General features: G+C 37.6%; 1 protein-coding gene across 3 annotated transcripts in view; it reads right to left on the reverse strand.

Annotated features, from left to right (window-relative positions):
* The window catches only part of KIF2A (kinesin family member 2A), a 56,126-nt gene that overhangs the window by 29,907 nt on the left and 2,840 nt on the right, over positions 1-23,379 (reverse strand). For all 3 annotated transcript variants that reach the window (XM_030236707.2, XM_050986668.1, XM_050986667.1), the window contains exons 2-4: positions 3,078-3,172; positions 1,708-1,827; positions 1,242-1,296 (exon numbers count right to left, since the gene is read on the reverse strand). In XM_030236707.2, the coding sequence (XP_030092567.2) occupies positions 1,242-1,296; positions 1,708-1,827; positions 3,078-3,172 (270 nt within the window). The remainder of the gene's footprint in view (positions 1-1,241; positions 1,297-1,707; positions 1,828-3,077; positions 3,173-23,379) is intronic.

Genomic DNA, 23,379 nt, shown 5'->3' on the forward strand with positions numbered 1-23,379 from the left:
AAAATGAAGGTTATCAGCTTTGACCAGTAGCCAGAGATGAAACTCCAAGCAAAGGCCAGCACACTGTACAACACGGAAACAACTACAAAAACAAGTTTTTAACAGGAAAGACAAGATGAATGCCATCAGTCCACATATCAGAGGAGATCTAGTCAATTTATAGTATAAATTGACTAGATAAAATAAGAGAGTGTGCTGAGAAAAGCTAAATTATAAGGCCAAAAAGAAAAATATTTGGCCAACAGTGAATGTTTAGAGGTAAGGTACACATTAAAATACAAGTTACAGGGTGATTTCATACTAAACAGATAATTTACTACAAATGAAAAAATGTATGGATACTCCATCAGTAAGACATCTCATACTTAAACCAGACTATATAGGAAAAAAAGCCTAAAACAGTCTTGTATTTTCAATCTGCTTAATAACCCCAGAGCAAAATGGCAGAAGGGCAAAAGTGGTCCACATCAGAAGAGTCTGATTACTTGAAAGCCTACTTGTTTTCCAAGTTCAAACAGATGGACTGGAATCTAGTCTGAAGAAATGTTAGTAGATTAATGTTTGGAAGAAAAATCATCATCATCACCATCATCAGTACAAGTCAGTTAAGTTCAATGTAGGGCAGAAAATGGAAACAATAAGCAGTAACTATTCTTCCACAAGTTATAGATGCATTTTATCTGTATTCATCCAATACATACTTTTCACCTAATCTCTTGTGGTATTTCAGTGGTTTTTTTCAGGTTTTTTCACTATTAACTGTAGAGTGATAAAAAACTCTGTAGGACTTAGTATTCTTATATTCTTATGACTGTTCACACAGAGACTGTTACAAAACAACAGGCTGTTAACAAAAATAGTTAAAAATGTGAAAATTTTAGGAATTGAAAACATGCTACTTAGTGTATATCGAAACATTCAAATAAAGACACATTTATGAAAAGTCCATGCATGATTTAACATTGCATAATTAATTATCTTCAAATTTCTGCACCATCAGTTAATTCAGCTTAACTTTTATAATTATATATTGCTTAAACTTACATAAAAATATTAATTGTACAGTATGAATTCCTAAGTATGTATCTGAATAATTTTAGGAATTATACCATATCTTCGACATGTCACAGGCCTACATACCAAATAAGAAATGCAAAACTATTAAGGAATACTAGATAAACAGCAGGTTAAAATGTTACCATATTTTTAACTTCATTGAAATGGAAAGAGATAACTTTTACCTCTATTATCTCTGGCAGGAGGGTCATTCTTAGCAGGTAATACAGTTCGTCGACTCTACAAAGAAAGAAGTCTCTCTTATTTGATCACCATACTATTGAAAGCATAAACAGCAGCCCCACCTCTGCTTCTTTCCAGTGAATAAAAATAACACAATATCAACAAAAGAGATTTGATTGCAAATCCCAGCAGGAAAAGCGAAGGGGTGAAGGCTGATAGAAATGTTTCAGAAAACTCCAAAAACTTTTCTTTATCCTTCATTAAGACATTTAGTAATACAAATATTAGTTCCCTCTCTGCCAAACCTGTTCTTAAAAAAATTTATAAATCCCTATTCAACACAGGAAAAAGAAAGAACACTGTTATGAAATAGCACCACAGATGCAGAAGTTAAAAAAATTCTAGCATAACATCATGTATAGAGCTACTGTAAAGTTACCAAAAACAGATTGCATATATATTACTAACCTTCACAATTTTGTTTACTTTAGCTGATGAAGCAGGTGGTGGTAGTGTCTCTGGGCTAGGTTCAATATCTTCATCAGGTGCAAGATCTGGGTTAAGTGAAAATATGCTCTCTAAATCAATCTGTGAAAAAGAGCATAAAACACATTAATGCCACTTGACATAAATCTTCTCTTTATCTCCTGTAATGTTTGACAATAAACAGTAATTATATTAAGTGTTTTTACCCCACAATTTATTCATGCTAAGATTTGAATTCTTTTTGTTCACTAAAAATACATGAATCTTTGGTCTTTGTATTATTTGAAAACACATCATTCCATAAAGCAATGAATTTAAAATAACCAATAGATAGTATAATTTTGTAAGCTGATCAAACTAAAAAAGAAATAGCTAGTATTACTATGGTAATTTGACATTACTGCAAAATATGTAAGACATTCTGTAACATAAAAAGAAGGAGATCTCAGTTATCTTAAATTTCCCAGACAGTGCACAAGAAAAAAACTGCAAAGGCCCAAAAGACTCACACCATAGTTGAAGCCATATTAAATTTATCATGTTTTCTTTTTTTCCTTTAAAGTATTACTGACTGTCATTCAAACTGCTGTAAAATGTAAGGGAAGAGGGGCAGGATCTTAAAAATATGATTTTGTAAAAATGTTAATGAGCTTTGGTCTCTATAGACTGCTATTTGTCTTTGCTAAAGCTTTCAAAGACCTCCGTGCTGTATAGATTCTGTGTGTATTCAGCTGATGAAATCTCCAGGACTTTCTCACGGCTTTTTTTTTTCCTGTGTTTTCACAAAACCAGTAAAGTGTAAAGTGCAATTTTTTCTGAAATGCTTCTCCAAACTGAAACTGGCTAACATGGCCCAAAATTTAAAGGAAGATGCAGTAGGAAAGTGTTACACAAAAAGACACAGTTTTATAAGGAAAGCAAGGCTGGAAAATTGCTGCCAAGAATAAGTGAATAAACAAACAAACTGGCAGTTAAATTCCTCAAGAATATAAAGACAAGAAAATTTCTAGTTTAGCTCTCCTACTAGTTTCCTGTCTGAATTGTGTGTCATTCTCCCTCTTAAAAATATGATTTTTCTACTTGTAAAAACTGGATAACAAAATCAGCCTTTGTACTCTGGTTCAAAACCAAGAGATGAAAACAACTGTCTAAAAGCTATGACACAGAGCTCAGGAATTCAAATTTACAGTAGAAAACAATGTACTCAATACTTTCTGCACAAAACAGTCTGTAAGCAAAGAATCATGAAGTAAAATAAGATTTATGTTTAATTTTTGTTTCCAGCACGAATTCCAAGTAATATTCACACAGATTACACTTTTTTTTTTAATGTTCTAAATAAATAAGCTTACCTCTTTCCCTTTAGTATCCCCATTTTCAATCCATTCAACAGTTACACTTTCATTATCTTCATTTAGAGATGTTACCATAGCTTGGTGAATTCGGCCTAGAAAGCAGACACAAGGTGATTTATTAACTGGTGGAAATAATCTCCAGAATACATTTTCATCCCTGCACTTAGTCATACAGAGAGAGGTAGGAAGAAGATGGTTGAAAAAAATGAAGTGATAAAAAGAAGGTGATTGTAGGCCACACAGCGTGAAGTGGTTCAGATCTGATCCACCAGTGCAGGCTGTAATGGGACAGTCAGCATCCAAGTGAAAAGCACTATCAATAGAAAATCAAGTGGTAAGTAAACAGAACCTCTCAGGAAAGCCACACCACTTAGACTCTCTCTCCTTGAGAACAGAAAATTTCAATACCAGAATATTCCCACGGGTGCTAAAGGCCCCTTAGGTGCACTTCATAAAGGCTCGTTTGGCCCCCCTTCTAGACTGATACAACATCAGACATCTCAACACTGAAATTAATCCCTTTGAAATTGTGTTCTGATACTCATTTTTTATAGGCAACAATCAGGTGGTAGTTCAACTAAAATTAAACTGCCTGGAAAAACACAAACCATTATTTTAGAAAGAGCTACTTACACAGACTGCTGAGCTTAAGATGCTTTTGCATTGACTTCTCCAGCGCAAGACCCAAAGGAAGCAAGCCCCCCACAGAGTAAGATAAAACCAGTAAACCTTCAGTAGGAATAAGGATTTTTCTTCTAAAATATATAGTACAACGCAATCTCTTATGGCCTCTTTCCTATGCACAGTACAGAAGAGCAACTGGAAGAGCAGGACAGCCATGCACTGACACAAAAAGATCAAGACCCAAGTGTCACATTGATTTCACATCCCTGCTTTGCCCTCAAGTACCAAGAACTGAGGTTTCTAAAGAACACGAATCCAAAGCAACTGCTCCTCGCACACCCTCCTGTAACAAGGTCTGTATCATGAAGTAATCCTTTGGTCCACCTGCCATGAGCCACCCCCTAGGACTATGTGCAGCTCCCAAAGCATAAGTGACCATCCTGCAGCAGTTGTGCATATGCTGCTGCTACTGCTACTGCTGCTGAGCACCTGCTCAGGGTAAAATGCAGCACAATCAGCAGAGATACTTCAGTCTGGGCCTTCTCTGCCTTGCACTTTTTCTTCTTTTTTAAAGCTATTCACCCCACAAATCCCCTTTAGTTTTCTGCTCCATTGATTGTTTCAACTTTTTGTTTTAGCCACTTCAGTCACAATTTGACAGTTTTCCAAAACCAAAAAAAATAAAGGGTTTTTACAATCTCAGCCTTCTAGGGCCCACAGAGGGCCAGAAACAAAAACCTTAAATGATATCCCAAATTATCTCAGATAACAGTGAGAGTAACAAACATATACCTTTAATATTTCTTCTGTTACAAAGGGTGCCTAAACATTCACGTCTAGATAAGATTTAGTAAGAAGGGAGAATACAGGGAAGCATCACAGAAGGTAACAGCAAATCCCTGTATTGTCTCACAGTGTGTGGAGGAAGAGACCAGTTGCAGCTCAGGAGAGGTATAGTGCTCAGGAACTTGCAGAGCAATCAGCAGCCCTGGGCAGCATCACCTTCACATTTGCAGCACTTGCCTCACCGGCAGCACACATTACACAGGCATTTACAACCTCCCTGCTTCTCCTGGCCCAAAGCATACCAGTCACTCCCACACTAAAGCAAGTTAAGTAGGTTTTTAATATTCTAAATACAAAGCCCCTCCTTTTTGCTTCACTTAGTTTTTGTCCTCTGGCATTCTCTTGTTTTTATTTCCCTGACCCATGCTTTTTCTGAACAAACCCTTCCATTTGGGCTTCCGGAGCACCATTCTCACCATCTTGCATACACCTCCTTCATTAATATTTCAACAGTTAATAACCTTTAGGGACTTAATTTTGTGCAAAAATACTATTGTAGAACTGTTTCAATGAGCTGTCTTGTCCTTCAGCAAAGTAGCAACAGAAGCTGCAATCTTCCTGTACTAATGCCACTCCGGCCTCTTCTGCAAAGAGTGTGCTGAGACCAGGCTGCAAGGACACAAAAACTCTGGGAAGTGGGAATTTAAGCTTATGTTGGTATACTCTTCTGCTGCTTTTTTAAGGCCTGGCCCAGCTACCAATTCAGAATCAAGAGGAAAAAGTGTTGTAATAAGTCAGCCGAGACTTCATTTTCTTCATGCAGGAAAAGGCCCATCTTTACTGTATAGGTCATATTTTATGGGATTATCAGAAAGCACTGTGTCAGCTCTTATTGGCTGAAAATACACTCATACTTAGTTCATTGGTCAGTACATAGTATTTTGAATATCTATCAAACTTCTTTATTTTTAATTAGTTTACACACTTTTTCTATTGATTCTCATGAGACAGATCCCTTATTATTACAGGTGCCCTTGTTTTTCACCCACAAGTAGTAGTCTGTTGTGTTAATGAACTCACATTCCCAGGACTGCTTTGCCTGGGAACTTGCAAGCTATTGTTAGCTGAAGTAGCAGGGCCTAATCCATATTTTATAAGACCTTTCTTTTATAACATCTTTTACCTGTCTGCAACAAAATACAATGTATGAAAAATATCTGTTTAGTAAAACATATTTGATACAATATTCCAGTAATACTTAGTACATCACCAAATTTTTAAAATTTTGAAGAAAACCACTATTCGCAGCTGAAACCTGTGACACTATCACCGACTATTCAGCCTGCAAATAGTAACAGAGCCACCATATAAGTTTACTATGTGTTTCTGTGCTCTGTTACTTTTGACAGAGAACAATATTTAAAAAAGGTTTCATGTGTGCCATAAGGAGTGAGAAGAGATCAAAGCAGGCTGATAAATGAACAGAAAATACCCCACACTCTAACAAACAAAGTAAGCCAGCATGCCGTAACAAAAGAATCACAATAAATCTTCCATCTCTGCCAGATTTCATCCCTTCCCTGGCCAAGAAAGTCAGGGCAGAAAAAAAACCATAAAAACCCACACACTAACAAAAATAGAAGTTATGTCCATCTTCCAAATACTCTAAGCTTAAAAAGAAAATGTTCACCACAGTATTTAAACTGGCAATGTACTCATACAATTTGTTCCTAAAAATTCTTTGTGTTACTAAAAGTTTACATGTTATTGAAGTGCCAGATAAAGCATTTACATTTTTACAATTGCCTCTTGCTCTCTGGAAACAGTATTCCATTATATTTTTCTGGTACACAGCTGAATACAGCAGCTGGGCAATTCAGGAATGCCAGCAACCAATTAGGCTGGCATAAACCTCGTCTAGCATATAAAGCAAGACCAAGCTACAAATGCTAAAACGTAGGAGCCAGTTGGCAGAGTGTTTCAATGCAACCCTAATTTCTGGTACACTTTCAAGAGCTGGTATCAAAATTTGACATATAAGCATGTCCATGTAAACATGAATCAGCATTATAAGCTGAAGAAGTAAAAAGTAATTCAAGAAGATTCACCTTAAAATCAAGAGAAGTAGAGCTGATACAACAACTCTTCACTTGGCATTTCCTTAACTTCTAGTGCCTCTCCTCGCATGATTAGAATTCAAATCACAAGCAACTTTCTTTTTCTGACAAGCTGTTCCCTTTCTGTAGGGCTCCCTGTCACAGTAACAAGCCTGTCTGAGTTTAAGATGTGTTTGGACAACACTCTCAGGCCCAGGCTGTGACTCTTTGTCATATGTCCCTTGTCAGGGCCAGGAGCTGGGACTAGAAAATCCTGACAGGTCCCTTATAACTCAGCATACTCTATGATTCTACGAGTCTCAAAACTAATAGAGAAGTTATTTGAAAACACAATTATTTGGGTAAGTATATTCTGTCATACAGCATGTGATATCTGGCTAATCTCTAGTGACCAAAAAATACTGCTGCCAGTACAGCAGTACAACAGAAAAACGTGTGATGACAATGCTTTACAATCTTAAATACACAGACATTACAATTCTCACTCCAATCAAGTGAAAAACATCAATTCCCCATTCCCCTTCTTCCTAGGTACCTGATAAACACTTGACAAATATAAGGAAGCAAGCATACTGATCTGATCTGCAGACATACAATATAAATCTCTATTATGAAAGTTTTATGGTGGCTAGTGGTGCACAAAAAGGTTCAGGAAGAGCAGTGAAAGCAAATAACCAGAGCTAAATCAGTTTAATTAAGCCTTAGCCTAGGTAGCAATGCCAACTTATTGCAAATACCAAGTGTACTTAGATCCTTACCTCTAAGGAAAGAAAACATTTTCAAACCTACCAAGCTTCTCCAAACCACCAAAATTTTGAAGCAGAGAGCAATCAGAGTAATAAAGCCATGGCCCTTTCATCTTCCTACTATTTTCCAGAAACAAAATTTATCAGTCTGAAACATGGATTGGTGTTTACAGTTTGGACTACAGCAGTGGCTGGCATGTGACAAACTCCTCTGTATTTTCTCAAGAAATAGATCTAGACCACAGCTCTATTTCCCCACCCACCCACATAACTGAAGAGTGTCTGCCCTAAAAAATGCTGTACTCACACATCTCATGCACACAAGCTTTATGAAATCTTAGAAACAGCTTTGAGCTGTAATAATTAAAAATTATAGGCTCTGGATTGGGCTACGGAGAAGAGAGGTTCATAATTTCAACTACGATACTCTCATTCCACCCCCAAAAAACAGTAGGAGCACCCTACCCTGCAGTGTTACATCATGACCATCATATAGTCTAAGTCTTGGCAGCACAAACACAGGAAACTATTTTTAGCAGAAGTAGGCTGTAGCAATCTTAAGACCCCACCTTGACTAGGGGCTTGCTCACCTTATGGCCCTTGTACTTGCCACATCTTCAGGAACTTCATGTGTTATATTAGCTGGGGCAGTGGGTCATCAGCCAAACACTTAGCTTTTTTAAGTGCATCAACAGATTAGGTGAATGCAAAATTATACTACAATTTCACACCTACTACAGTCTTGCTGAGGATGACCCCTGCAACAGAAGCTACTCATGCCTTAAGAGATTGTAATACACATTTGTGAAATTGCCGTGATTTTGCTATTCATGGTCCTGAGTGACTAATGTGAATGTTACCTCATCTAGAGACATCTAGACATGACTGACCTTCACCCTCTGTCAATTGATAACCAAAAATTAAAATTGTGAAAAGCACAATTTTCTTTATTGTCTTTTAAGTAATATAAACTCAAATACAGAAGAAGCATGAGGATACAAATACAGAAGCAGCACATACCAGACAGAATTATTGCAGTCCAGAAAATTCTCTTCTGTGCTACAAGTTCCAGTTCCTAGCAACTCTGGTGGAAGAGCTTTCCTGCTCTCACAGATCTCAAGGAGGTGAAAAAAATCACCAAATAATGCCTGTAGCAAACTTCAAGGAAAGAATCTCAAGGAAAAAGAGAATTCCTGGCTTGGTGTCTCCATCAGTGTCAACTATGAGGATGTACCTATTCACACAAATCATTGCTTGTCATAGCCCTCCCTGCACTACACAGACAGTCCCTGCTGCTCATCCCTCAAGGAAAAACCGGCAGTTACTGCTGACTGATGCTACTTTCTCCACAACACCAAACGTATTTATTTTATTTGTTTTAAAGTTTCATTATCCACAAACAAGTGCATATCATATTTTATTTTCATTATATCTACTACTTTTAAACAACTTTTGTTTGACTTAATCATACAAATTTATTTCAGCTTTGCCAGCCTTCTTTATTGTCTTGTCTGTTACCTTAGTTACAGTGTTATCATTGCATGGAATGGACATTAAACATGCACAGTCCCCACTAATATTCTAAAGCAAGTTCTTCAATACTAAAAATAATATATAATTTAATTAAATACATATCTTAATATTTATTTTTGTGAATCATCCCTAGCTGCTACCAATTCATTTTGTTGCATTATCTAAATTATCACAGCAATACTCAAGTCCTTCATACAACATATATGTTACAACCACATCTTATCATCTCTGTAAACATCTACAATGTAAGACACAGGGATTTTGAGAACTGAAAGTAATATTACCCAAATCAAGTTTCTCACTCCTGCCTGTATGTTCCAGGTTTAAACTTAATCTTTGTCTCTACATAAAAACTTACCAAACTCAGAAATATCCCAAGCTAGGTATGTAGGTAATTTCTGTGCAAGTATAGCGCTTTAGAAAAACAGAGTTCACAGATATTACTGGCAGTCCACAAAGAAATGAGGAGGGGAGAAATAAACAATACACCGACATGTGACTGAGCTGTGTATAACATTTAGCTTCAAAATACAAATAGTACATCTAATGTTCCTCATATAGCAAACAGGACATAAGTGACTTCTTGGTTTCCCATCCATCCAACACTAACAAGCCACTCCACTCCAAACTACTAAATCACAACTGACTGCGTTCAGCCTAGCAGAACTTGTTAGCTATTCATACTGAAGCACCTCCTCTAAAAAAGTTACTCAGAGCTGCAAACGCACATTGCTTTTGTGGTTTTTGCTTCTCTAATAATTTTCTATCTTGTCATGTTGTGATTTGGTGGGTTTTTCTGCTGACGTTGCATTTTGCAGGCTGATCTCTAAAGTTTCCCTTTACATTCAAAACAAGTTTTCTGTGGTTTCCCCAGTTACAGGAACACTGTTTTTTATTTCCCTTCAAGGCAGATCCAGTTTCTTTTGGGGGCAGGGTATTAATACCCTTTTAAGCACATTTCAAAGGGCATTATTTTATATTAAAAATCTCTGCTTAAAACATCTTGTCTTTATTTGCTTTCAGATGCTTCAACTGCCAGTGAAATCAATGGCAGTAATACCACTGGCTTTACAAAAGGTTTTCAATAGCATCTCATCATGGTGGCATTGGGAAGTTTACACTACATATTGCCTCTGGAGGTGCTAGTGTCAGAGAGGAACAAGTTACTAAACAGGATACATGTTACTAAGGCAGCTGAATTCATAACAAAGTGTCCTATTATTATGCCAACAGATGCACTGATACCCTGATACTTACCATCAAGTTATCTCAGCTGTACCATGCCAGTCATGCTATCACTTTTAAGAGTAGGTGAGCTCTTACCTTACTAACTCTACCCACAGAAAAAATTATTTGGAAAGAAGTGCCTTTGAGTCATATGCCTTTGAGTCATGCTGTTATAAATCCCTACAAAATTGTCAATAAACCGAAAACATTTCACCTTGAAATGTTTGAAAACTAGCACTTTGATGTCAATATTTACAAACTTTTTAAAAGATTTCATGCACTCACAGTCATTTAGTATTCTATGCTCTCTTTTATAGCTTTTACAAACATACCTGTAACAAGCACTATCTCTACCTGTTTCAGTCTTTTAAGAGTATCTGCTTTTCCAATACCATCAACCAAGCGATGAAATATCCCAGAGAAGCGCCAGATCACTTTCTACAGGAGCACTCATTCCCAAATAACAGCAATTCTGAAATGGCACTTCCTTTTCCTCTTGGCACTTCACATTGTGTTCACTTACTTCACTTACTTTGTGACTAGCGAGAATATGAAGGTTTTACACCCATCATTTTTTTTACATTTTACGCCCATTATTTACATTTTATGATCTCCTAATCTGTAGCAACAGTATGTTCAGTTTGTGCCACTTTTAACCACAGTTGTCTTGCTCTATTCCTTGGTCACAGATGAGTAAAGCAACGGTTGACTCTCACAATTAAAGGGCAAATATTAACTATATGTTAAGAGAAATTTTGTAGATGTATAGTTACGTTTCCCCCTCCCCTTTGTCTTGTTATCACAGGATGGCCTGAGAAGTCAAGGCATTTGGGAGGGTTGGCTCAATAGCAAAACCTGGCCTCCAATCAAGATGTAAGAAAGTGATCTCCGCCACTGGAAGCAAAGAAGGAGTCAATTGACAAGACTTTGGGAGGGGTTAACGGGAGGAACATCAATTGTGCAGATGAGTACATGGTGTAGAATCCTACAGCGCTCCTGTGCTGTACTATCTTCTCTACTTAGTCTTCTATTGTATTTTAGATGAGGTTAAACACCTCTCAATGTTCTGGCACAACATACATCTCCAGATATATGATAATCACACTCTAGTGAAGTAATGAAGCCTCCCAAAAGCAGCGTTACTTTCTGTGTTATGACCAGGAATTAATAACTGTAATATATGTGGAAAATTAGCCATCCAGTCGCAAAACTGATCCCGGGAGTTGTTAGTTAAAAATTACTAGGTAAACTATCATCACCTGTCTTAAGCACCTTGTCTTTCTTGTGTTAATCTGAATCATTTTTCATAGTCTACTAAACAGTTCATTAAATTCAGAGCAATTTATGGCTTACTTTCACAAAATGGTCAATACTGGCAGTGCTACATAAAGCCTCTGCTACCCTGATGCTCTGGCATGAACAAACTCAGGTCACCACAAACTCAGCTCCAGGATTCAACATAATACTAACCTGCTTCATCTCTATCACGCTAATTTGGGACACAGAGACTAAGAGCTCTTCAGTATCTGTCCTCCAGTGTTTGTTACTAATTTTAGTCAAGGTACTGTACATTCCTGTATGAATGATTCTATTTGATTTCTAATTTTTCCATTTACTTTAGTGCAAGATCAAGCAGAATGAACTGTAATCTACTCTGAAATGGATATTGATGCACTCACCAGGTGCTCCATGGCCTAAAATCTTTCTATTCATTTATGCTGGTTTTTTTGTTGGGTTACCACAACAGCCTTTCTCTTTGTGGAGAGGGGAAGGAACTCAGACAAGGATCTAGCATTTGCTGTCAAGGTAGATTGTGTCATGGTCTTACTGAAGCATGGCATAATCCATGACCAACATCTTCACTCTCAAGCATCAGACAAAACTAGGATGTAAGAGAAAATTCCTGTCCTGAAAATCCTTTCTGTGCCTTTCTTCCATACCACACTGTGGAGAGAAAACCTAAGACAACTGGTACAGTGTCGGTTCATGTTCATAGCTGCCTGACCCAGCATCTTTCATGGCATATTGCTCGAATGTACAGCACTTTAGTGCTCAGCTCAGGTCCCTCAGCTGTTCTTGTGGAAGCAAGTAGCACACTCCTGCAACAGCTGCAGAGAGGTCTGCAGAGAAAAGCTGGTGGTGTTTGGGATGAGCCATTCATACTGTGTGTTTTGCGCAGGACTGGTCTAGCACCACAGGCTGAATACCCTTTGCCAGCATGCATCGTGTGCTTCTCTTGCACGTACCCTCCAGTTACATTTCATCCAAAAGGAATTTTCTGCCAACTAAAGCACAGCAAAAGGAAGTAAATATGATCAGAAGATTTGTGTCCAAAGTCCATTTACTATTTGAACTGAATGCTTGTTACAGATGCACCCGTGGTCCCAAATGGTATCTATAGGGATACATACAGAGTATCAAGACCTCATAATTCAACTTGACTTACACAAAAACATGAAAAGTGCATTGCAATCACCTACAATGATGCCTTCAAGAGAATAAGCTGCATGTGCTGCATGTCCACCCACATGCACAACAATATGAAAGTGTGATGCTTACTAAAATAAAAGACTGCCCAAGCAGTGACAGACAAAATGATGCAATTCAGGCCTCTTCTCAAGAATAAGACACAGGAGTTCAGGTTTTCTCTAGGAGGCAGGTCATTGGGTTCATTTGAGATGGGAGCCTGGAAGTGAACTAGTACATGTGCATTGAGAAATATCATTGTACTAGGACACTAGGCTAAAATGAGGTGCAAGATAAACTCATAGCCAGAACAGTTCAAAATGTGAACTACTCTAATCCTCTGTACAAAGAGATTGTATGCAAACAAGTAATGAAGTAGGGCATCCAGAAAGAGAAGCATGTTTTCTTTTATTATATAGGCCTTTCACAACATTATCTACAACCTTACAAACATCTTGAGCCTGGTGTTTAGTAACACTACATTACACTGAATTTGCCATCTGATCCTTTGACAAGACAACTTTTTGGGTAGGGAGATGACTCCAAAAGAGTCATCCCAAATAAATGGGAGTACAGAAAAAAGTGGCAGATGAGCTTCAACACTGTTGGGGTTTATGATTTCTTCAATTTGTTTTCTTTTTCTAGAGGAATTTTCTCCCATTTTTGTTGCCAAGAAACAATAACGATCAGTACTTAGAGACAAAAGGAGTAACTACTTTCTCTCTGAGGAGCTGAGATACAGGGAGAATTGGGCGTGGGGGGGGGGGTGGGGGGCGGTGGTGGGAAAGGGACTAGGCACAGCTCCTAGGTGCCTTGCTCTCCGGGAGAGGGACGGTAGAGCTGCTGTTTAGCGCGGGAACTTGCTGCTGCTGCGGAAGCCCAGCCCTACCCTGCTTTTGGTGCTGTGGGTGAGAGCAGCCACTGAACTGCGACATTTTTGGCACCCTTCCTCACTGAAAATAAAAAGATCCTTCACCATCTGCTGGGATGCCTCAGGGGAAATCCCAGGATCCCCAAGCCCCTGTCCCTGCCCTGTTCGGGAGTCAGGCTGCCTCTATCTATCCAGTTCCCCTGCCACCACTCCCCGTTTTTCACTACACTGTAGCCACACATCCCTTGCCTGCCGGGATGCCCTGTGGTTCCAGCTGCAACTGCAGAGTTCCTGCAGTTTGCTGCCCAGGGTGAACCCACCCTGCATTCTAGTCACCGCTCAGGGTGAACCCACCCTGCATTCTAGTCACCACTCTGAGGTTCCTGCTGCAGCTCCTTTCGCTATCTGGATGGGCACTGGGATAGGTTGCCACTGGGGGTGTGTAAAGAAGCCCCTTCCCGCTTGCATCCGCCATTACCACGGGAGGGAGACGGCTGGCGCTGCGGCACAGCGCCCCCTGCAGCGCGGGGGAGTCATCGCACACCCTGCCCCGCCCGGAGCCGGCAGCGCCCCTGCCGGCTGTGACCGGAACTGCACCAAAGGGGAAGAGGCTACAGACGCAGAGACTTTACTGGGTTTTCTGTTCTTGTTTGTTGTTGCTGCCGTTATTGTTTCTTTGCCTTGTTATACATACACACACACACTACTAAAGAACTGTTATCCCTTTTCTCATCTCTTGGCCTGAAAGCTCCTTAATTTCGAAGTTATAATAATTTGGAGGGAAGGGGGTCATATTTTCCATTCCAAGGGAGGCTCCTGCTTTCCTTAGCAGACACTTATCTTTCAACCCAAGACAAATGTTAAAGGAAAGATAACACATCCAGAGAAACCGTAATTACAGCTTTATAATGCTGAATATGGAACAAGAAGTTACAGGTCTAGAGATCCTTTAGTTGACACAGCTCTCTCAAAACATCATTGCCTAAACATCCACCTGCAATGACAAAAAAAGCTGTTGAAACTTAAAAGCAAGTGCCCTTTTCAAAATATAAATAAGACTTTGGTAAACACACATCTCGAGTGCTATGACACACCACAAAAAATATGTAGTGGAATTAGAGGAGGTTAAAGGAAGGACAACTAAGAAAACAAAGAGAAAAAGGATATTAAGTAGGTAAAGACTGCACTTTTACGGAGAACACTGAGGGTGGACTTGGTTGTGCCTTACAATCATAAAGGACAAAATGAGTGAAAACTATTACTGACCAAAAGCTGCAACACTAAAGCTGGGAGTGGTCTCTTAAGGCATGGGTAACAGACAGATGAAAGTGGTAGTGTATTTTTATATGCAGAAAACAGGGAACTTCTCGATCTTGTGTTTGCAAGAGTCAGGCAGTATAAGTCTGGTCAAAAAGGTATTCAATAAATCCACAGACAACTGGTCTACAAATTGCTAGAACTAGAGAAAGTTGTACTTCTAACATCCTAGATATAATTCTGCGTAGTGGGGGAAGACAAAGACTTTGGAAAGAGACAAAGATGATCTGGTTCCCTAAATAGGCCCTGATTGCTGGGCTAGATGAACCACCCATCTGATTCACTAGCATACTTCACACAGAAGTGGTGAGCTTACTGCAAGTACCATAAGTAGAAAGGAGACTGAAGAACCTCCCCAAAAAGCAAAAATACTTCAGAAAATTTTAAAAAAACCCAGCTTTTTCCAATTTCAGTAAGTCTTTTAAGGAGAGAAGGGGAAAGTTCTCATTCACCATTCATAAAGTAAAAATTTGATTACATATGCACACAGCAATATCCCTTTTAAAGTGTAAAAAATCCCCAAAATGAAACAATAATAATCTACCAATTTCCAAAACACCTGCAAAGTTTACCAGCACCTGCTAGTCCCTCCCAGAGTCCATACCAACCCCCTCCAGTTCTCATATCTAAGAAAGATTAAGCAGCAATGCAAATATTATTCAAATGAGAACAAGACACCAATAAATAACAGGACTATATTTGCTATTCTCTAGCAAATTTTTCTTTTACTGATGCTGCATAAGTGAAGGTTTCCATTCAATTCCTGATAATATTTCTACCTGTCCAATGAGTTGATAACTTGCAAACACTTTGCAGGGATAGTTCAGTATCTTATGCGTTTGTGGGGTTTTTAATAGTTTTGTAAAACTGAATATAATTTGACATATTTTTGTGCATTAGTCTTCTTCGGAGACCACTGCATAATTTTGCAGGCAGCTTCTATAAACTTCTAAAATTGCTTCCTAAAGTTACTCTCAGAATACTTCCTCATGTATTTTTGCAAATCCAGGCCCTCTGTGTTTAGTATAAATTTCATTACATTTCTGACATGTAAGCAAACTTAGATTCAGTTCAGGTATGTCCTAGTATGGCACTGACTCAGATAGTTATCTTTCTTCCTAGCAGCCAGTATACTGCTGTGTTTTTAACACAGAAAGAGAATAATGTTGGTAACACACTCCTGCTTTGGTTGTCACTAGTTAGTGCTTGCCACAAATGAAGGACATATTAGTGTCCCATGATCTGCCAGTGAGTAGGTGACAAGAGCCTGAGAGGAAGCATAACCAGGAGAGTTAACCTGAACCAGGAGTAATGAGATGGTGGTAGTGTATAATTTTTTGGGGTTCTTTTCAACCCAAATCATTCTATGATCCTGTCACTCCATACCTAGACGTGTATATAAACTGGTGTGAGTTGGCTGGGAGGGTCCAATTTGCTGCACAGGGACAGGCTGCCGGTCTCACGATCGGCAGGTCGTGAGATCTTGTCCTTTGCATCACTTGCATTTTTTGGCATTTGTTTCTCTCTCTCCTATTGTTCTCCCTTTTCGTCACAATTATGTTACTAATTTTACCACTACTACTACTATTATTATTTTTATTATTATTATTATTCAATCATTAAGCTGCTCTTTTTTCAACCTAGAGGTTTTAATTTTTTTTTTTTTCTAATTCTCCTCTCCATCCTACCAGGGGTAGAGGTGTGTGGACTGAGTTAACAGCTCAGTCAAACACTGGTACTTAGTTACTGACTGGTAACCTAGACAGTCTTTCAAACAGCATTTGGGTTTAGTGGCTGTTGAATTTTGTTTAGTAACAGGATTTAAGATTGTGGTAGATTAAAATAGTTTGGTGAATATCATCTGCAAAAGGTTCACGTGACTTGGCCAGTCTTCTCCCTCTCTTTCCTCCTTTTTCTTTTTGTTTATTGTTTGAATAAATGGCCAAGACCTGCTTTTGAGGGTTTTTTCTACTTTCTCTGAAGCTAACCATACTTGCCTAAAAGCAACAGCTTCCTGCATCATACAGAAAAATTTTAACAGCACCTTCTACAGATATTTTCAAAATGGTACCCTTTGCTTTTCATGACCCATCCCATCACAGTCTGTTTTTGTTGGAGCTTTTTTCCCCTTTACTTCACAAAATTATATTTAGTAAGAATATGTACATTTACTTAAATTCATTACAGAGCTGCCAACTGTTGCTCCAGTTCAAAAGTGAGAAGACTTCATTCTCATGCAAATTTAATGCTTGTATTTTAGCCTAACAAGGTTCTAAAAGTTCAAACCAACAAGAAAACATTAAGTAGTATTTTAATTCTTCTGTGTTTGATGAAAGGTTATCATAACTTAAAAATCATCTAGTCATGATTAAAATATTGACATTATTCATCACCACCTGAATTCCTATTGTACCAAAATGCCAAAATTTACATCGAAGTTCAAATAATAAAAAGACAGAAGTACAAGAAAACATAACCCAAAGTGGAATTAGAAATTCTGAGTATTTAAAAATCTAAGTGTTCATGCACTTTTTAAGCTGAATTTATTTCCACTACCCTCTTCCTACAGCCAGAGATCCTCATTAGCACATCACTATGCATTCCTGCATCTCTATAAATGAAACACTTCTACAGATCAGTTGTGCAAACATTTCTACAGACCAGCTGGAAATACTCCTCAAACTCCATAGGTAGTTTAGCTACTGAATAGAAGTAACACATTTCAGCGACTGCAAAATGTGCTGCCCTGTGCAACAAAATATCTACAGCCAAACTCTGCAAGGGCACAAGTATGCGGCACACCACACTTCTAAAGAGAAAGTTTTAGACAAACTTGCGTCTCCCTTCACCCACACTTCCAATGTGCTTATCCACTGAAAGCAATTCCTAAATACACAATTTATAATTAACAGAAAAGACTAAAAATACACTTCTGATACCTGGGATTACACAAATCTAGAAGTGCCTGATGAGAGCCAAGAGAACATCAAACTTAGAAAACTTGGCACAGCTTCAATGAGATTTCTGATAACTTGGAAGTAAATAACATTCCACTAGGTGAACAGAATTACCACATACTACTAAAAATGAAAACAAATTAAGAGACTTTTTGTTATCTACAAGTCACTTTGTTACTGATTGGGATTGTCCAATTAGTTTTATGTGGTGCTGGCGTTACATCAGAGGCAGAAAATGCAGCAGACTGTCCCCTTCAGAAGCCTGGGAAACCCAAAAGCAGCTTATGCCTGATGGAACAAGAACCACCACTAAATAAAAACTAAACTATTCTGAAAGCATGTTTATTGAATAAAGCAAAATTAAAAAATCTACTACCACATTCAAGCCTTTAAAGCAACAAAATCCCCCATCCATCTTTCAAGAGTCAAAATACAGTATCAGATCTAGTATTGCTAAACAAGATGCAATTAATAAAAGGCAAAAGGAAAAAACTGATCGAGTGGCTTACTTAAATTTAATTGAAAACTCACATTTTTGAAAACCATCATAAAAAGTTTTGGTTAGACACAGTTTTATAGAATTGTCTTTAAGAGCCATTACCTACTCCTTTTAAGCAATTCTAAAATTAACTTGGGTTCCTAGCAACAAGAAACAACTGAATTTAGACAGTAATAGTAGAGTTATCAGAAGTCTCCTAAGCATGTGCTGTTCATCTAAATGGTTCAGTGCACTACACACATTAAAAAAGCACACAAGTATAGCCTGATAAATTCATATCAAGGAAAGGTAAATCTAATGCATTTTTACATACAGCCTTTTGTCTAACAAATGCAAACCCCAGTTTTATATATTTAGCAATGACCAAATTCAAAAGCAGCAAAATTAGCTTTGCAGAACACGTTTTTGAGTGGAAATAGTAATGCCATCTTTGTAACAGCTGCCTGAGATGTACTACGCGCTGCGGCAGCACCATTTCCTTGGAGCAATTACCAGGCACAGAGAAGCATGGCACAAGAGATCAATATCAAGCCCCCTATTCTACCTTCACAGGGGCTCCACATCAGGAAAGTATTTAACAATGGTAGATGAATTCACTGACTTCCAGCAAATCAATGGTATGTGAATGTTCTAAGGTCAAAATTGACCTTATTATTCCTTTTGGAGATATGAACAGAGAGATATGAGATATGTTTCCAGGTTATCAGACACTGGCAACACTGTCTTATGGATAAACAATACAGAATTAAAAGGATCTCTCTACAGAAGCCAAAGGTGTAGGAAAATCATGACAATCACCCCTCTATAAATGTATTTGGAACACAACAGAAAATGAAAATTTTAAAATATTGTACCCACAAGCAATACTTTAGGAAAGGAACTCCAGCAGGAAAAGAAAACAGCACATGTGTCCACACACACACAATATGAATGGGTTTGAGGATATAGCAATTTTAGACAACCTCTCTCTAAATGACATATCCAAGTCATAGTTTTAGCTCCCTGCCCTCCCATCTTCATTTCCCTACAAGACATCTAACTAAAAGCTAACTCCAGCACAGCAGGAAGAGAAAAAGAGTCTTAAGTTAAACATCCTAGTGGTCAAAACTAACTGTAGCCAATTTTATTATGAAAAGTGTCTAACAGTCTTACATAAGTAGGGAAACATCTGCCCAAACACAAGAAAAATTTCTCCAAACACTATAACTAGGACTATCTGGGTTTATGTCTATATTCAGTCCATTACAGAGAGATATTTAAATAAAACCCCAAATACCAAGTCACAGTAAAACCTAAAGGTTTGGAATGTACAACTACAAGCAAATGTTTTACAAGGTTGTTAGAAGGATCTACAAAAACATAAAAAACTTCTGAAAAAACATGAGTCGTAAGTCTGGAAAACACACACAAGATTTCAAGCAATGAAAAAGAACTGTTCATATATTTTAAAGCTTTTTTGTGTTTTTGAAATAGATGAAGAGATATAACAGAGAATGTATTGCAGCTACACAAAAATCTTATATCCTACATAAGGGAATACACACTAAAAGCATATACACCTCTAAACAGTTTTATCTATGCTACAGAGGCATAATAAGAAATTGACTATTAAAATCCAATATCTTCTTTAAAACTTCTCAATTTTAAATCACAAACACCACTATGCTTGACCACGTATTATATTTTATATACATTCTCACTACTGGAGAAGGTAAAGGCTACTTAGTAGTCCTTACTGTGAACTTCTACATCTTACTTCTTGTATCACATAAAAAATTTAACTTAATTCTGAAGTTAACAGAATGAAGTTAACAAAACCTTTAATGCATCAAAAGTAACCGAATTCTTTTCCTCTATGGAATACACAAAATGTGAATAATAATAGAGAACATACTTTAGTGGTCACCACGGGTTGACCACTGCATTGTCCTCCTGATACCAAATCCTGTCATACAGTATGGTGAGGAAGACAAGATAACCCAACAAAATATAAGACAGGAAGAGAAGTTGGGAAAAAAAAAATCCCACTTTATGATACGAGCAGTAAATGTTTATAAACAAAGAACCTAAACAGTAACAGAGCAATGAAGTTAATTTACTCCATTCTGTTACTCATTCCTCAAACACAAAAAAAAACAAACCCAAAAAACCATCAAAGCACACTTCACAAGTCAACACAATAAATATGCTACAGATTTTGTGCAGCTCACCTAGTAAATACCTCAAACTCTTTTCTCTACCTTGTTCCACAGTAAGTGTTTATATGAAAAAAAAACCTCAAAAGGCTAGACTGTTTCCTAAACAGAAAGAGATACTTTTGCAACGACCTTACTCTTCAGTCAAGCACGACTTCTTTCCCATGACTTATTGTCTTGTCCCACATGAACAAGAGGAAAAGTGAGGCTTGGTGCCATAGCAGCACAGTGAAGTCTTCCATCCATCAAGCCGTAAAAAAAGACAAGCAATGCTAGGCCCATGCAACAGGCCATCAGAGAGCATGGGAGCACAGAACAAAAACTTTACCTATTAAATAAAGAACAGATTGCCCCATAACATGATTACTGGGGGAAAACCATGCAATACAAGCTGTGTGATCCTAGTTCCCCCCTACAGCTCTAAAGACATTAATGCCAGTAAATAATGTTGTATTAAACACACTTATGGAACAAAGATGAGAAGCTTCTCTGAAGAATAGGACTCATCTCTTGTTATTCATCTTGCAAATAAGCTATTTCCACAAAATACAGAAGGTCTACATACATATCTGAGAATCTGTGAGTTACAATGAAAATTCACGGCTTAATGAAAGCTGAACACATAAAAAGTGACTCCAAAAAGGAGACAGAAAATTTAACACATCCTCATTGTCAATTTTTTTGAGGGAAAAATCTTGAGAAACATTGGATGTAACAATGAGAACCTACACCAGATAAGCCTAAATGCTGGACCCATTAGCTGGACCACCAACAGCAGACTTGAAACCATGAGTGTATTCTGGCTATTATGGAACTACAAAGACACACTGTATCTGTACATATTACATAGGGATTAGGTAATTCAGTGAAATTATTTAAATGTGGTAACAAATACTTTAATCACAGGGAACAAATAGATGTATGTCACCAAAGGAAAGAGTAAAAACACATTACCATTTAAATCTATCCTCAAGAGCTTGTAAAATAGGGTGTCTACCCAAACCTGAACAGAAATTTTATAGCATCATTAAACCTTCTCTCCTGCTATAAAATCATTCTTGCTGCTGGGAGTTGTACATGGAGGTACAAGATTACCTAGAACACAGAGGACGATACTGAACTCCCAACTCTGAGAAACACGAATTTCACAGAAGCTGAGTTTTAAAGAAACAAAGTATAGCCCTGACTGTTGCTAAAATGTAGTACCATTTGTGTCTGAAGGTGAAAACAGCTACTAAGATGTTTTAGAAGACTAAGCAGCGAGAAGCTCCCAGTAGGTTTTTAGACTGAATGGATCATCCCCTACCATGACCATTCCAGCTGCTCCAGACACAAACGAAGAAAATTCTTAAGTAGGCAATTAAAAACATCACAGCCACGGGCAAGATTTCTTCCTACCTCACATCAGTAAGAGGTTATTTAAACAACATACTCAGGAAAAAGAAAAACTGTTTACAGTTCCTGGTGTTTTTTGTTTTGTTTTTTTTTTTTTTAGTTTTTCTTATAAAACTAGATATCCCTACCACCTTCCTAAAATACTGCTACGCTTCCAGATTCAATCTCCTATGGTAACACTCTTCATGTCATAACTGTACCTAGTCCTTTGCCCTTTTAACAATTTCAAGTTTTCCTCTTCAAACACTGACAGCTCTCCTATTCTTGTATTATGAAAAACATGGGCATAAATTCATGATCTCTTATTTTTACACCATTTGATGGTTAATCCTTAAAAATTCAGCATTTTTCCTTTCCTGAAGGTTCAGTCAAATCTTAAGTCAGTCTCCTAATTACAATAGTGTCCCTTCTCCTCATGTCTGTGTGTTATTTCTGACACAGTGAAGTAAGAATTGTATTTGCCTCTCCCTCTCTCCCATTCCACTTTCAAAATTTATTTCTCTGCCTTTCTAGGTAGTATTTCAGATATGCAAAGAGCAGGAACAGTCTGAGGAGGAAATGGAGGAAATAAAAACAAAAAATCAACCATCCTACTAAAGGGATGCAGAGCAGTTCAGCAAAAAACTGTATTTATGGAGAAAAAAATATTAAAGATTTTCTACAAATACTTATATTTACTTTCTGCAAATACTTATATTATACAGGTCTTTGTCACCATTAATGGCATAATGCACAGGAAGTGTAGAAACAGGTGTAAGTTTACACATGAAGCAGCAAGCTATTATTACTTGTGTAAAGGGAATTAATCAACAGAAAAATGCCTGTCTTTAGACCTCAACAAGGGACATCTTCTGGACAGGATCAATACCATGAGCCAGGCAGGTACCTTCTGGTTTCCTACTAACTGCCCTAAGTTTCCATGTGAAAAGGCATGCTTTTCAAAAGTGGAAATACAGTCGATTCTTAGCCATTTGAAAACTAAAACAAAGTAGTTCTTTCCCATTTCCAAGACAGACTAGTCATATTCCAAGCAATGTGCATAAATTAAACCAAGCAGTAAATTTCAGTATCAGAAGTTACTATAAAAACCTGAAATAGGTGACCACTTAGTACCTCTTATGATACATGAACATAACTAGTTATTACAATAGAAAATAAATACTATCTACAGCTGTAGGTAACAGTTATAAGAATGTTTACAAACTGAGAAAAAAAACAGCAAGTAGCTCTGCAACATCAGCTCTTGAAAATGCAGGGGTTTATCCAAACTGGTTTTCATGTATTTTTGGCCATGACTTCGAACAATGTCCTTCTTTTGTACAACATTCATTTTCTATTCAGTCCTACAATAAATCTTTTACTTCAGGCTAATTAGAACTTGTCAAAATGACAGAATATGAGACTTATTTTTTCCAGAATGTTCTGGTCTCACTTGTAACAAGCACGTTTCACCAAAAAAAACTGCATTTCTTTTAGCTTTCCTTTTTACTTCAGGAAAAATAGTCTTCTGGAATCAATAAAACTCTCTATTCAGAAAAGAATGTTTAAGATTACTGGCAGAGAGAT

The sequence above is a fragment of the Serinus canaria genome, chromosome Z (genome assembly GCF_022539315.1).
Source record: "Serinus canaria isolate serCan28SL12 chromosome Z, serCan2020, whole genome shotgun sequence".
Lineage (NCBI taxonomy): Eukaryota > Metazoa > Chordata > Aves > Passeriformes > Fringillidae > Serinus > Serinus canaria.